Raw genomic sequence first — 16,432 nt, 5'->3', positions numbered from 1 at the left:
GACTTACCAGTCCCAGTACACTGATTATATATGAGCCACTGCGTAAGTTAAAGGCAAAGCAACATCTTCTAATCCGAAGGTCAACCATCTTGAGGTATCCTCTGTTTCAAATCCTTAGAACATTAATTTGCTCAGCTGTAAAAATGAAATAAATAAATGTTATTCACATAAAATCAAACCAATAGCTAATTATTTTATTAGAAACAGTTATGGGCGTCCATAAAGGTTGTAAGAGGAGGCGATCACAAACTTATTTTAGTACTGCCAAACAGTTTACTTAGGTAAAATAATAATAATAATAATAATAATAATAATAATAATAATAATAATAATAATAATAATAATAATAATAATAATACTTGAGCATAATACTGAAATAAGGTTAAAAGGGAGTTACCGTGGCCCCGTATTTTAAAATTTTTTGGGCCTTATGCAGAGTCGTTCTAACGCGTGATTAGTGCCATACTAAAGAGTTCGACTAACATATGTTTCCTGCAGTAGTCAGGTCTTTAGTATGACGCTAATGATACATCAAAATGACTCTGCACAAGGCGGTTTGGGTTTAAAAAGTAGATTTCGATGCGCTGTGTCCAATGGCATCACTTTTGATTTCTGGAACCGACCGCTTTAAGGTCAAATTAGGAGTCACAAAAATTAAAAGTGGGACCATTTGAGCAATGCGAACCAGTGACCGACTACGACGAAATGATGTTATTCGATTCGTATTCACACGTACATGAATAATTTATATACCTTTTCCCCGAAAATTTAATTTTAGATCCGGAAAATCACCGAAAATCCAAGATCTAAAATTCCGGGAAAATGGGAAATTAGTTCTTCATGTGTCGTGTGAATACGAATTGACTGACACCCATTTTGTCCCAGGCGGTCACTGGTTCGCATTGCCCATAATCTAGGATTTTCGTTAATTTTCGGGGTTAAAGTAGAATTTTCGGGAAAATGGCATATCAAGTATTCATGTACGTGTGAATACGAATCGAATAACATCCATTTCGTCCCAGTTGGACGCTGATCCGCATCGTCCAAACGGTCCTACTTCTTATTTCTGACTCCTAATTTGACCTTGAAGCGGTCGGTTCCAGGAATCAAAAATGGTGTCATTGAACACAGTTCATTGAAATCTACAGTTTAAACCAAAAAAACGTTTAAAAACATGGGGCCATGGTAACTCTCTTTTAACCCTAAAATAACATGCTACTTTCTTCCTTACTGCTATTTATATGTGTAATCTGTCATAGTATTTTGGGAGTCATATACTTCTCTCTTTTTTCCTCGGAACCTTTAAGAAAACTAAAAATACAGTTTAAGCAATAAAACTTAAACGCTAAAGAAAAATGATTTAAATAAAAAACGGAGCGAGAGATTGGTTTACAATATTAAGTTTGGAGGTCTGATAAGTCTGGGAGTCTGTTGAGAAAGTGAGGACATGACCACATTTGGAATTGAGTCCGAGGTCTGCACAGGCCGGAATTTTTGGTTCCGGCCCGGCCCGTGAATTTATAACGTGAGGCCCGACCCGGGTCCGAAATATGTTTTAGCATTTAGGCCCGAGCTCGTGTGATAATCAAATGAGCCCGAAATAAGCCAGAATTACAGAAACTTAATAATTAACGAAAGTTGTATTTTTATTTACTACAGTAATAAGATTTTTAATTGTATACACGACTCCAAAAGTGCATTACCACCTGCAATTCTCGTTTTCCTGCAATAGCAGGCAACCCAAAAAGCTCGGCGGTTCGGTTGGTTCCGAATTCGAAAGGCGCTGGACCAAACCTCAAATCTGTAATAAATATATCAGTGTGGCAAACTGCAAATAAGGGAATAAAACAAATTGTTAAAAATGACAATAATATTATCGTGACGGAGATGGATGACATCAAAAGTTACAAAATGATCTTACTTAAGCAGTTCAAACAAGATGAATGGCAAGAAACATATATAAGAGGAAAGCATTTCTCTCCTCACCTCCCAAAAAAAGAATCTCATAAAAAAGAAAAAGTTACATAAAGTTACATAAGTTTTAATATAAAAGTCCCACTCTATATTGTGAAAGTTGACACCCAAAACGCAAGAACAACTGAACCAAAGTCAATGAAATTGTGCACAGATATTGTAGACGTAAAAGGAGGGAATACGAGTTTCGTATTTTCCTGGAAAAAACGGCTGGGTGGGGCACGGACCCCTCCAAACCTTTGATCACGAAATATCATAACTGCTAGTAACAGTATGTCAGAAGTGTGTAAAAGACATGAAGAATTGCAACGGAACTTTTTGTATTGAAAATACGCAAAAACTAAAGGAATACGGGCTTTTTAAATTTTCTGCGGAAAAACGGATTTAGGGGCAAAAGGTCCCACCCAAAATTTTGAAACTTAACGTCCGAAAGGCAAGGGGTAGTGAACCGAAGTGAACGAAATTAAGGCAGATGTTGCAAACGTAACATGAGGATACGAGTTTTGTATTTTTCTCGAAAAAACGGTTGGGTGGGGCGCGGACCCCTCCAAACCTTTGATCACGGAAAATCAAACCTGCTGGTAACAGCATGTCAGATGTGTGTAAAGGACATGAAGAATTTAATCAAACTGCGTGTATGGACAATACGCAAAAAATAAAAGAAAACATTTATTTAAATTTTCTGTGAAAAAACGGTTTTAAGGGGAAAAAGCTCAAACCCAAAATTTTGAAAGTTGACGCCCGAAATGCAAAAGGAAGCGAACCGAAGCGAATGAAATTGTGCACAGATATTGTAGACAAAACGGGGAATCCGCGTTTCGTATTTTCCTGGAAAGAACGGTTGAGTGGGGCGCCGATCCCTCCAAATATTTGATCACGAAAAGTGAAAAGGCTAGTAACAGTATGTCAGTCAGATGTGTGTAAAAAACATGAAATATTGAAACGAAACTTCTTGTATGAATAATACACAAAAAATAAAGGAACACAGGATTTTCTATGTTCTTCGCAAAGACGGTTTTAGGGGGCAACCTCAAAATTTTGAAATTTGACGCCCGAAAGGTAAGAAGAAGTGAACCGAAGGGAAAAAAATTTTTCTCAGGTATTGTAGATATAAAATGTAGGAATACGGGTTTAGTATTTTTCTGGAAGAAACGATTAGGTGGGGCACTAACCCCTCCAAACCTTTGATCACAAAATATCAAAAGTGCTAGTAACCGTATCTGAGATGTGTATAAAGGACATCAAGACATGAAGAATTGCAACGAAACTTTATGTATGGACAAAAAAAATAAATGAATATTGTTTTTTTTTCATTTCCCGCGGAAAAACGGTTTTAGAGGGAAAAAGCTCCCACCCAAAATTTTGGAAGTTGACGCCCGAAAGGCAGAAGAAAAAATGAAATCTTTGAGTTTTAAGTCCCACGGTTATGCCGGTTAGAATAAAGGAGACGGTGATGATGAGTAATGAATGAAGTGGTGGAATGAAGAAAGTGGGAGGAAACGGAGAACCCCGAGAAAACCCACGCACACGGTGTTTGTTCACCACAAGGTTCACTTGGCGGGGGCTTGGATCGAACCCGGGACCCAGGTACCAGAGGTGAACTCTACCACTGAGCCACCGCGGCCCCTGAAAGGCAGAAGTAAACCGAATAAAAATTTTCACAGATATTGCATACGTAAAATGAGGATACGAGTTTCGTATTTCCTTGGAAAAAACGGCCGCGTGGGGCACGGACCCCTCCAAACATTTGACCACGAAAAAAAAATTCTAGTAACAATATGTCAAATGTGTGTAAAGGACATGAAGAATTGCAACGAAACTTTGTGTATGAACAAAACGCAAAAAATAATGAATACGTTTTTTAATGTTCTGCAGGAAGACGGTTTAAGGGGACAAAAGAACCCACCCCAAAAGTTTGAAATTTGACGCCGGGAAAGCAAGAAGAAATGAACCGAAGTAAATGAAATTTTGCACACATATTGTGAAAATAAAATGTGGGAATACTGGTTCCGTATTTCCTGAAAAAAAAACTGTTAGGTGGGGCACGGACCCCTCCAAACATTTGCACAGGAAATATCAAAAGTGCTAGTAACTGTATATCAGATTTGTGTAAAGGACATGAAGAATTCCAATGAAACTTTATGTACGGGCAATACGCAAAAAATGTAGAAGGGTTTTTTCTGCGGCAAAACGGTTTTAGGGGCAAAAGCTCTGACAAAATTATGAAAGTTGGCGCCGGAAAGCCAAAAAGAAGTAAACCGAAGTGAATCAAATTGTGCACGGACGTTGTAGACATAAAATGAGGGAATATGAGTTTGCTATTTTCCTGGAGAAAAGGGGTGGTGGGGCCAGGGCCGGACTTAGCATTTTGGCGCCCCTAGGCCCAATAATTTTTTCCGCCCCCTAGTCTGGTTAAAGTTACTTTCTTAAAAACCTTCATTTAAAAATATATCAGGCCTATATGTTAATTGCTTAAACACCACTCCACGATGCAATTTTATCTTTAACTTTACCAACAATTATTTGTTCCAATGAACTTCAAATTCAGAATGCTTTATTAGCCTGATTTTTTTTAATCAATTCAAAAAATATGTTAAGTTATGGCTATTTATTTTTATTGCTAGATATTTTTTAATTTTTTTCTCTCGGCCGTGCGCCCCCTGGGAGCTTGCGCCCATAGGCCCGGGCCTACCGGGCCTATTGGGAAATCCGGCCCTGGGTGGGGCACGGACCCTTCCTAACGTTTGATCACAAAATATCAAAAATGCTAGTATGTCAGATGCGTGTCAAAGACATGAAGAATTGCAACATAACTTTGTGTATGGACAATACGCAAAAAGTAAACGAATACAGGTTTTTCTAAGTTCTGCGGGAAAACGGTTTTAGGGGCAAAAGCTCCCACCCTAAAGTTTGAAAGTTGAGCTCGAAAGGCAAAAAGAAGTGAACCGAAGTGAATGCAAATGTGCACATATATTGTAGACATAAAATGAGGATACGAGTTTTATATTTTCCTGGAGAAAATGGACGTGTGGGGCACGGACCGCTCCTAACCTTTGATAACAAAAAATTAAAATGCTAATAACAGTATGTAGAAAGTGTATAAAGGACATGAAGAATTGCAATGAAATTTATGTATGGATAATACGCCAGAAATAAAGCAATACGGGTTCTTTTATGTTCTGCTGAAAAATGGTATTAGGGGGCAAATGCTCCCACACAAAATTTTGAAAATTGACGTCCGAAAAGCAAAAAGAAATGAACCGAAGTGAATGAATTTCTACGTAAAATGAGGGAATACGGTTTCCTATTTTCCTGGAAAAAAGGGTTGGGTGCTGCATGGACACCTCAAAACCTGTGATCACGAAATATTAAAAGTGCTACACAGGGGCGGATCCAGAGGGGGCCGATCGGGGCGATCGCCATCCCCAGAAAACTTTCTTATTTTATATATATAAATAAAACCCATCCCAAAGTTTGGAGTCCTTAAAAGTAGCAGTATGACAACCCACCGCCCCCCCCCCCAGAAGTCGGTCATGGATCCGCCCCTGGTGCTACCAACAGTGTGTCAGATGTGTGCAAACAACATGAAGAATTCTAACATAACTTTGTGTATTAACAATACACAAAAAAATAATACTTTTTTTGGTCTGCGGAAAAACGGCTTCAGGGGCAAAAGCCACCACCCGAAATTTTGAAAGTTGACGTCCGAAACGCAAGAAGGAGTGAGCCGAAGTGAATGAAATCGTGTACAGATATTGCAGACGTGAAATGAGAATACGAGTTTTGTACTTTCCTGGGAAAAAAAGTAGGGTGGTGCACAGACCCCTCCAGACCTGGACAATACGCAGAAAGTAAATGAATACGGTTTTTTTATGTTCTGCGGGAAAACGGTTTTTGGGGGGCAAAACCTCCCAAACAAAATTTTGAATGTTGACTCCCGAAAGGCAAAAAGAAGCGAACCGAAAGGAGTGAAATTGTGCACAGATATTGTAGACATAAAGTGAGTGAATACGGGTTTCGTATTTTCCTGGAGAAATCGGTTGGGTGGGGCACCTACCCCTCCAAACCTTTGATCACAAAAAATGGAAAATGCTAGTAACAATATGTCAGATGTGTGTAAAAGACATGAAGAATTGCAACAAAACTTTTTGTATGGACAAAAAATAAAGGAATATGTTTTTTCTTTTTTGCGGAAAGACGGTTTTAGGGGCAAAAGAACACAAAACCAAAATTTTGAAAGTTGACGCGCGAAAGGTAAGAAGAAGTGAACTGAAGTGAATGAAATTTATACAGATATTGTAGACACAAAATTAGGGAATATGGTTTTCGTATTTTCCTGGAAAAAACGGTTAGGTGGGGCACAGACCCCTCCAAACTCTTCATCACTGAATATCAAAATATCTAGTAACAGTATATTAGATGTGTGTAACGGACATGAGGAATTGCATCAAACTGCGTGTGTGGACAATACGGAAAAAATAAACGAATACATTTTTAAATTTTGGTTAAAAACGGTTTTGGTTGGCAAAAGCCCCCGTCTACAATTTTGGAATTTGACCCCAAAAGACAAGAAGGAGTGGACCGAAGTGAATGAAATGTGCATTAATATTGTAGAGGTAAGGTGAGAGAATACGTGTTTCGTATTTTCCTGAAAGAAAAAAAAAAATGTGAGTGAACCGAGGCGTTGAGTTGCGGGAGAAGTGGACCGAAGTGAAAGCAATTGTATGTAGATATTGGATATGTAAAATATGGCCTTCCGTGTTTCACAAGTGTCGTGTCTCCATCCGATTTTTTCAAATTTGGCAGATCAAGTAACAGCAAACACAAACAGTAAAGCGTCTTTTATAGTATTTCAGGAGGCACCTTTAATCCTTGCAATGTTTTTTCAGCATAAAGAAAAACACGTGTCGATTCATTTTCAGTTTGCTATTGATATGCCAAATTTGAAGCAAAACGGATAGGAACACTTGAGAAACACGAGAGCCCTTATTTTACATATAATATCTACACACAATTTGATTTGCTTGGGTCCACTCCTTTCTGAGCTATTACGGTAATATTTTCTTTTTTTTCGGATGGGACCTAGGCCCCAACACTGTTTTTCCGCAAAAATTAAAACATGTTTCATATACTGTTTTGCAAATAGTCCCTTTACGAAGTTTCGTTGCAATTCTAAATATTCTTTAGGAACTTTTGCGTATGCTTATTTGCACTTTTGATATTCCGTAATCAACGGTTAGAAGGACCGTGCTCACTCAACCGCTTTTCTCAAGAAAATACGAAACCCAATTATCTCATTTTTCGTCTACAACATCTGCGCACAATTTCATTTAATTCGGTGCACTCCTTCTTGCATTTTGGGCCTCAAATTTCAAAATTTGGGGTGGGGGCTTTTGCCCCCTAAAACCGTTTTTTTCCGCAGAAAAAAAGAAAAACCGTATTCGTTTATTTTTTGCGTATTGTACACAATGTGTCGTTCCAATTCGTCATGTCCTTCAAACACTTCTGTTATTAGCAGTTTTGATTTTTCACGATCAAAGTTCTGGAGGTGTATGTGTCCCACTAAATGGTTTTCTTTTTTTCTGGAAAATAAGAAAAACGTATTCCCTCATTTTATGTCTACAATATCTGTGCACAATTTCATTCACTTCTGTTCACTTCCTCTGGCCTTCGGGCCTTAACTTTCAAAATTTTGGGTGATAGCTTTTGCCCCCTGAAACCGTTTTTCAGCACAAAATAAAAAAAACCGTGTTCCTTTATTTTTGGTATGTTCTTCATACACAAAGTTTCGTTGCATTTCTTTGTGTCCTTTACACACATTTGTCATATTGTTATTATCACTTTCAATATTTCGTGATGAAAGTTTTGGAGGGGTCCGATCCCCACCTAACCGTTTTTTCCAGGAAAATACGAAACAGGTGTTCCCTCATTTTATGTCTGCAATATGTGTGTAAAATTTCGTTTACTTCGGTTTCCTTGGTTTTTGCCTTTGGGGCGTCAACTTTCAAAATTGTGGGTGGGGTCTTTTGCGCTTTAAAACCGTTTTTCCGCAGAAAATAAGAAACACGTATTCGTTTATTTCATGTGTAGTATCTACCTTCCAAATTTTTCCAAAATCGGAGTGTTACATTTCAGAAGTGTTGCTTGTTAATAATAATATTTCTTTAAATTTGTATGAACAAATAGAGGGAATTAAAGCGAAAAATTGGGATCAATTGAAACTTTCGGCTCTTACCAACATTGAAAGAAATGACAGCACAAGTATTTGGATGCAAGGTAGACATGAAAATTAAAACAGAGATTTAACTATATTTCTGTCATGATTTTAATGCACACTGCGAAGTTTTTAAATGCTAATTTAGTAAGGATTTCACATCCAAATTAAGTTGGAACATAATAATTTTTGTTAGAAAACCCGAGTCGGCAATGCGAATTTAAGATTAGCCAATACTTTAGATAGCATGGGAAAAAGGTGAAAACCGTAACCTAAGTGTGCGGCCAAGTGGGTTGCGAGGCGATTTAAAAAATTGGATGTCTTCTACTCGGCAGAGTCCACCTCAACCGTTTCATTTTGTTTTAAAACGAAACATTTTTGTCATGAGTTACATTTAGGGATGCGCACGAGACGAATCGAGACAGGATTTTCCTGACAAAATTCGAGTCGAGACACGGCACTTCCAATAGTGAATATACATTTTTCAAGTCGAGACATCACTTTTACAGCGCATTTTCGAGACGAGACAGCCACAAATCTTGTCTCGTGCGCATCCCTAGTTACATTAGCACACACTACATGAGTGACAATTTATGTTATGATAGAATATACTATGAGCTTTAATAGAAAAAGTGTAGACACTCGATAATTATTTTACATAGTAAGATTTCAATAGATTCAGTGCTTGATTGTGCCGTGTATGAAGTTATGAAATATGAATTGGTTTCAACAGGCGCGGATCCAAGAGGAATTTTATAGGGTCTACAGACCCCCCCCCCATGACGCTCAGGTATACACTGGATAGAGTGGGTTTCAATCCTACTTTATTTACACTGGGTAAAGTTGGAAACTATGGTTTAGTCCATCCCTTGATCATATCCTGGTTCTGCGGTGTTAATATCTGGTCAGAACTTGCTGTTCTAGAAGCCTCAAGTTCATACGCGATAAAATAGTATTTCTGCATTATGCACCTTCTTAAACTATTTTCAATATTTGTATGTATCTTCAGATAAACCCTCCTCGAAAAGTTTGATTTATTGGATACTGTATTTCTGACAATGCTTCCATTATCAAATAATGTATGTAGTTTTATTTAACATAGAATTGCATACGCCAAAACAGTAGAAAACATTCTCATTGTTATAACTTTTCTTGAGTTGATTTTGAGCTTAACGTCCCTTTCAGCAGCGAAGCTATATGAAACGTGGACCTACTAATTAACGTCGAATCCGAATCACATGAACTCCCACCGGGAATCGAACCTAGGTCTTCCATGTGTTAACTTTATTGAATTTGGACTCGAGCGCTCTCAAGCGGATTTGAAAAAAAAATGAAAAAATGAAATGAAATCTTTGAGTTTTACGTCCCACGGTTATGCCGGTTAGGCTAAAGGAGACGGTGATGATGAGTAATGAATGAAATGGTGGAATGAAGAAAGTTTTTTTTTTCATTCGCTCAGCCGCGTTACTGTCAGCCAGTGCCTTGAGCATTCAAAACCGGCGAAGTATCATCATTGCGAATGATTTCTCTTTTGGGTTTATTTATTTCATAATTTTGAAGAAGGAAAGGGAAGGGGAAAAGGACGTGAAACCAAAACAAGGGATTGGACAAAACATAAAGATAAAACGAACAAAAAACAAAAAAAATAACTAAACTTAATGTTTGCTTAACTCTACTCCTGGAGAAAAGACTCCTGGAATGAAGAAAGTGGGAGGAAACGGGAGAACCCCGAGAAAACCCACGCACACGGCGTTTGCCCACCACAAAGTTCACTTGGCGGGGGCTGAGATCGAACCCGGGACTCCGAGCACCAGAGGTGAACGCTCTACCACTGAGCCGCCGCGGTCCCTCAAGCGGATTTGAGACGGTGGACTTCCCACCTCTGAGTTTTTCAATGAATGTATTTCTTAGTAATTATTTTAATTTTACTTTTGAAAAGGTGTAAGCATTTTGCTTTTTTTTAAAAAAAATCCTTAATTATACGTAGTCAGTGTTGAATACAGGTTTCATTTTTGTACGTGGCAATAGTAACTTCCATGGTCCCCTCTCTTCTACCTCTAGACACAGAAATATTGTTTTTAATAACCTCCAAATTACGATTTTTATCAATAAAGAGTAGCTGTTCTACTAACTCTTGTATCGATTTCCTGCTAAGCAAAGATAAAATGAATCTGAAAAGGTAGGGGAACGGTAGGTAGCGGCATGACGTCACGCCGTCCCCCATGCCTATCTTTGCCCATTGTAATTTCTTAGGAACTGGGGGACGCCGTACACATTTTTTGGAGATGGGGGACAGCGTCCCCTGCATTCCCAAGCACTTTTACCTCTGCTGCTAAGTATTAATTGCTGTAAGGACTAACGAAAAATATTATGTGGTACTACTACTACTACTACTACTACTACTACTACTACTACTACTACTACTACTACTACTACTAATAATAATAATAATAATAATAATAATAATAATAAAGGATCTGAATGATAAATATATTTTTTTAACTTTCTAATACAATCCCTATGGGCTTTCGCGAATCTGGATGTATTGTTTTTTGAGGAATAAAGAGGCTTCAAATAACAACGATTTGTATAAAAGTATTATTAGGTGTTTTAGAAAGAAGGAACTCACAACTGACCCTCTGTCTGTTTTTTTTAGCACAATGTTACAAGGCACAGAAGCCTGCGGGCATTTTGCTCTTTTTGCCTGAGTGTACTAAAGTACTAAAATCAAGACTTTTGTTCTGTCGTTGGCACGTGTCGAATCAGCTTGTTTGCTGTACGATGTTTTGCCTTAAGGCGATCGACTAGAGGAGTCAAGAAAGAAATAAACAAACAAAGCGATATGCTTGTTTCATGGAGATATGCTTGCTTCTTGGTATTAAGTGTTTGAAAACCAAAACTGTTCTGAGTATCCATTTTGTTATTTCCATAATAAGTATAAAGGGAAATGTTAATTCTCATATATAGTAGGGGCAGGCACGTAGCCAAGAGTTCGTAACGGGGGGGAGTCCGTGACATGAAATACTGTGGTCATCACAAAAGGGGCTCGATCACTCTAAACTATTTTACTGGAACATATATTGGTTCGTTTAGCCAGGATTTCGTAACGGGGGGGAGGGGGAATGGCATGAAATTCTGAAGGCCCAGGAGCTCGATCAATCTAAACTACTTTACTATCAACATATATTGTTTTGTTAGGACAATAAAATGAGGATATGTTGGCAAGTATTTTAATAACAAACTATGAAGAAATTTCGAGCAAAATAATAATAAAAAAAAGGATTGAAAAAGATTTTGCAATATTTACGACCTTCTTCTGTTTATTCAAATATAACAATTTTCTTTTTGTTATGACCTCAATTAGTATAAAAAGTACACACTGAATACTGTCTTGTAAACTATCTTCTAATATAAATAAAAAAAGAGTTTGTTTGTGTGTTTGTCTGTCCGTTTGTCTGTGTTCGACCTGGGGACCAGGCGAGTGGACCGAGAGCTACCAAATTTTGGTCAGGGGTACCTTGGCCCAGGCCCCAGATCAAGACGAAGCTTTTTTTAAAATTTCGAAAAACTGGGGTATCAGGGGCAGCGTTTACCGGAACCGGCTTGGGAACCAGACAAATTGTCCGAGAGTTACCAAATTTTAGTCACGAATACCTTGGTCCAGGCTCCAGACCAGAGTTAAACGTTTTTGTCCAAATTCAAACCAGGGGGGTCTCAGGGGGACGTTTACCGGGACATGTAAAAGTAGTAGAAAATGACCGATATTTATTTATTTATTTATTTATTTAACAATCACCAGATACAGCTCAGAGGCCATTTTACATTGAATATCCAACAACAATCACAATGGAAAGGATTTGGGAAGGTATCGACCAGGGCCTGTTTAGTAGGTGCCATCCCGGCATTTACCTGGTAGGACTGAGGGAAACTCTGGAAAACCTGTCAGGATGGTAGGCAGCGGGATTCGAAGCCACGACCTCCCGAATGCGAAGCCAACGCTCTACCACTTGAGCTATTAGTGTCGAATTCATATTTTCGCGGTCGCTGAAATCAATGGTGAAACTCCAGTCGCATTAACTTCTAAATTCACGCTATGCGGCTCCGGGCCGGGGGTCACCGGAGGGGGGTGAGATACCAAGACATGTAAAAGTAATCCAAAATGACCGATATTAGTGTCAAACCCATAGTTTTTGCGGTCGCTGAAATCAATGGTGACACTTCCATTAGCAATGACTTGCAAGTATGCGGGCCGGGAGTCAGCGGGGGGTGGATACCGACACATGTAAAGAAATAGTCCAAAATGACCGATATTAGTATCAAATACATAGTTTTCGCGGTCGCTGAGATCAATGGTGATACTCCCACAGGCGTTGACTTCCAAATACAGCCCCTGTGCGAAGCATGTGTATATTCAACTAGTTTTACAATATATGCGTTCCTTTCTCTGTTGAATCAAATGCTAACAAAACTTTCTTTCAACATATTTTTTTGTTTTTATTATTCCGTCAACTACTGTCGGTTCCAAATGACAGGTTAAAGGATCAACAGAAAATTGTCCTTGAAATAACATGTTTGATACTGCAAGGATGCGATGACGAAAAGTTATGATTTAAAATGTCCACGCTGTTACACAACGGCACTTATGCTTTCGAAAGCTTGAACTCTCCCTGACTAGTAGCAGGAATTCTGAGAATTCTATAACTTTTCTTGAAATTTCAAATTCCCTGACTCCTCCAGAATACCTCGCTTACCTCGCCACCATATTGCAAGTAATACAAAGGTCCTCATAAGAAAGAGTAAGCAAAAGATTCCTGTAGTTTTCTTTTTAATTTTTAACGCTGATCCTTCTTTTTGTCATTTCATTTTGTTTTATCCTTCCTTAATTTTTTCATTTCTGGTCTCGAAGGGGGGGGTCCGGACCCCCAGACCCCCCCTTGGCTACGTGCCTGGTAGGGTTAAAACTGAGGGGGAACGCGAGGGGAACATTATATATATAATAACATAGCATATTTCTTTCCAAAATTTTATAAAAACTACGTAAACATCTCCGCGAATAATTACCTGTACAAGAATATTGCAGCTAACAAGGTACGACAGTTTCAGAAAATCTGTCTATGTTGTTTTCAAGTGAGGGAAGTCGATTCATCTTATAAAATGAGTTTCGAACTGTAGAGCGTAGAGCAAACTGGCTTATTTGTTGCATCAACTGACAAAAGTTTACATACAGATCAAAGAGAAGTCTTAGGAAAAACGGACGACATACTAAATGCTGGTACTTACTGTCTGTTAGGTATATTTATATCAAAATTGTCTAATAAATCTAGAAATGAGTAAAAATAAAGAACGGCCCGTACGATTCTTTTACTATATATATTTTATTTACATATCTGCGTTTTGAATGACATCGAGAACCCAATTCTTTTCCTTTTTTAAAAATCAAACTTGAGACTACAGGGGCCTCAAAACTACTAGTCTTGTAATGCTAGTGAAACTTCTCAAAATCAAATATTTTACACTTGTATATACTGTAAAAAAGCGGCAAATTAAAATTGTCAGCAATAGTACTTAGAAATGAATTTTACTATTATTCTAGTATTTCTGCGTCATGATATTTGATGGATTCTCAAAAAACATTACAAGACGAGTAGTTTTGAGAAATAGACCGCTGCTGTGTTAGACACACACACAACCGGGGAGTAAATTTAAATGCATTAATTAATATTTATTTTAGAAAACGAAATGTCAAATGGAGCCGAAAGGCCATTTTATGCCGAAACATTAATAACAAAGGCAAAGAAATATAGAAATCAGGCAGAGCATATGTGCGGAGTACATCATCCTGGGGGCCGCGGTGGCTCAGTGGTAGAGCGCTCACCTCTTGTGCTTGGGGTCCCGGGTTCGATCCCAGCCCCCTCCAAGTGAACTTTGTGGTGGACAAACACCGTGTGCGTGGGTTTTCTCGGGGTTCTCCCGTTTCCTCCCACTATCTTCACTTCACCATTTCACTCATTACTCATCATCACCGTCTCCTTTAGCCTAATCAGCATATCCGTGGGACGTAAAACTCAAAGATTTCATTTACATCATCCTGGTGATATTCGCCTGGTGGGACAGAAGAAAATTGTGGGTGAACTTTAATAATAATAAAAAAATTGCTTCTTGATATCACTTATTGATTTTGCTTTATGGATCTATGGATTTGATTTTAGTTTGATTTCAGCTTCGAGTACCGTTCAGCAGGGAGGCTATATAAGACATGGACCTCCAGCGAGGGAATACGAACCCACCGGAAATCGAACCCGGGTTTTCCGCGCCAAAGACGCGTATGCTACCCACATAGGCCTGAGGGAGCTCAGTGGAGCTATAGGGATCAATATTGAAACTGGAAGAGTAAAATTGTTTTACGATTTCCGGTTTCAGTAGAGAGAAATAGGTGAAGATGGTATTTTTCTTGAGATGCTCAATCGATTTTCGAAAACTGTCGCTATCTACTACCAATTTATTTTTATGGCGATCAATGTTAAAAACGAAATCGGTTTATTCCTACCACTTCTGATTTCAATGCAGGATTAACGGAAGAAAGAAAGCTTATTCTTGAGACGTTGTTTGAATTCCCGAACACTTCTCGGCCTCTCTGACAGTTTTTACTCTATGAAACTGAATATTGAGACCGGAAATAGTAGTAAATTTCTACCACTTCCGGTTTTAATAATGAGATACGGTATAGGTGGTAAATTTTCTTGACGTTTGATCGATTTCCGAAATCCTCTCGTCCCTAGTTATTTCCGTCTTTGATTTATGGCCATTAATGTTGAAACTGGTTGTATTCGATTTTTACCACTTACGGTTTAAATATAAGGTTGTTGGAGGAGACGGACACGGAACCTATTCTTGGGGTGCTGAATGGATTCCAGAAAACTGCTTCTCGATATATCTTATCGTCTTTGCTCTATGAAAATCAATATTGAAACTGGAAGCAGTAGTAAATTTCTACCAGTTCCAGTTTTGATAGAAAGATAGGGGTAGAAATGGCACATTTTTGAGGGACATTGAATCAATTCCCTAAACTTGCTTGTCGCTGGCTATTATGACCCGCAAGTAGTCGATCTCTATAACTTCCGATTTATATAGAAAATTGACGGAGGAGATAGAACCTATTCTTATGACGCTAAATCTATTCCGGAAAATCCTTCTCAATATTTTTTTACCGCTTTTGGTCTGATACCTGTCAACAGGCAGAGCCGTTCTATTAGACTTCCAATACTTATGCATAACATCGTTTGGAAGCATAATAAACACAGAAAGAAGAAATATTATTCATTAAATCTATTTTCGTGCAGATTAAGGATATGGGAATTTCAAGAATTCTTTTTGCATCAGTTATTATGCCCTGAATAATAACGGGGACCATAGTGGCTCAGTCGTAGAGTGCTCACCTCTGGTGTATGAGGCTTCAGGTTCGATTTCAGCTCGCGCCAAGAAAGGTTTGTGGTGGACAAACGCCATGTGTGTGGGTTTTCTTGGGGTCCTCACGTTTCTCTCACTTTCTTCATTACAGCATTTCGTGTTCATTCTCATCATCAGAGTCTCCTTTAGTGTATCCGGTATAAGAGTGGGATGTAAAACTAAAAGACTTCATTTCATTTCTAAATAATAACCTAATGCATTCTACAGCGTTCTATTCTTGGCTAATAACCAATAATAGCGTACAGATTGATGATATGCTTGGAAATTGATATGCCATAAAATCGACTATTCATGCAAAAAAATGCACCAACATCTCTCAGCTAGTCACTACAAGCAAGAATGATATCTGCTTCGTTCAGATAATGTTCCTCATGAGACGAGACGAGAAGTAAGGTTTTCTCGTCTCGTCTCCTATGTTTAATAGGCCTAGACTAGTCTCGATCATTGAAGACTTTTTTCGCTCTTGTCTCGAAATTTTATTGCTGAGTTTTGTTAATTTATGTTTAAAAAATTTATGTCTTATTTTTTCTTAATTTCAATTAGGAGTTTTCACAACCGTTCCGCGTCACGATTGCTCCACGAATAGTGTGATATAAGAACATTTAAACCACATTTATTATTGGAGTAAATTGTGTAATGACTAGGATATTTTAAACGTAGGTAAATGCTCTTCATATTGCTTTTATATCATCATTTGTGTTGTACGTATGATGCGAAAACGTAATAATGAAATTATTTCTGTGGGTATTAGCCCGATAGCCCCTAAATACGCCACTA

At 38.3% G+C, this 16,432-nt stretch overlaps 1 protein-coding gene across 1 annotated transcript in view; it reads right to left on the bottom strand.

Annotated features, from left to right (window-relative positions):
- The window catches only part of LOC145664923 (uncharacterized), a 99,587-nt gene that overhangs the window by 60,387 nt on the left and 22,768 nt on the right, over positions 1-16,432 (bottom strand). Inside the window, exon 2 of the mRNA XM_081732027.1 lies at positions 8-135. Coding sequence (XP_081588153.1) covers positions 8-88 — 81 coding nt within the window. The 5' untranslated portion in view covers positions 89-135. The remainder of the gene's footprint in view (positions 1-7; positions 136-16,432) is intronic.

This window comes from Thermobia domestica, chromosome 11 (assembly GCF_964235325.1).
Source record: "Thermobia domestica chromosome 11, izTheDome1.hap1.1, whole genome shotgun sequence".
NCBI classification, from domain to species: Eukaryota; Metazoa; Arthropoda; class Insecta; order Zygentoma; family Lepismatidae; genus Thermobia; species Thermobia domestica.
Note: the sequence above shows the minus strand (reverse complement) of the source record. Positions and strands in the feature narration are given on the sequence as shown.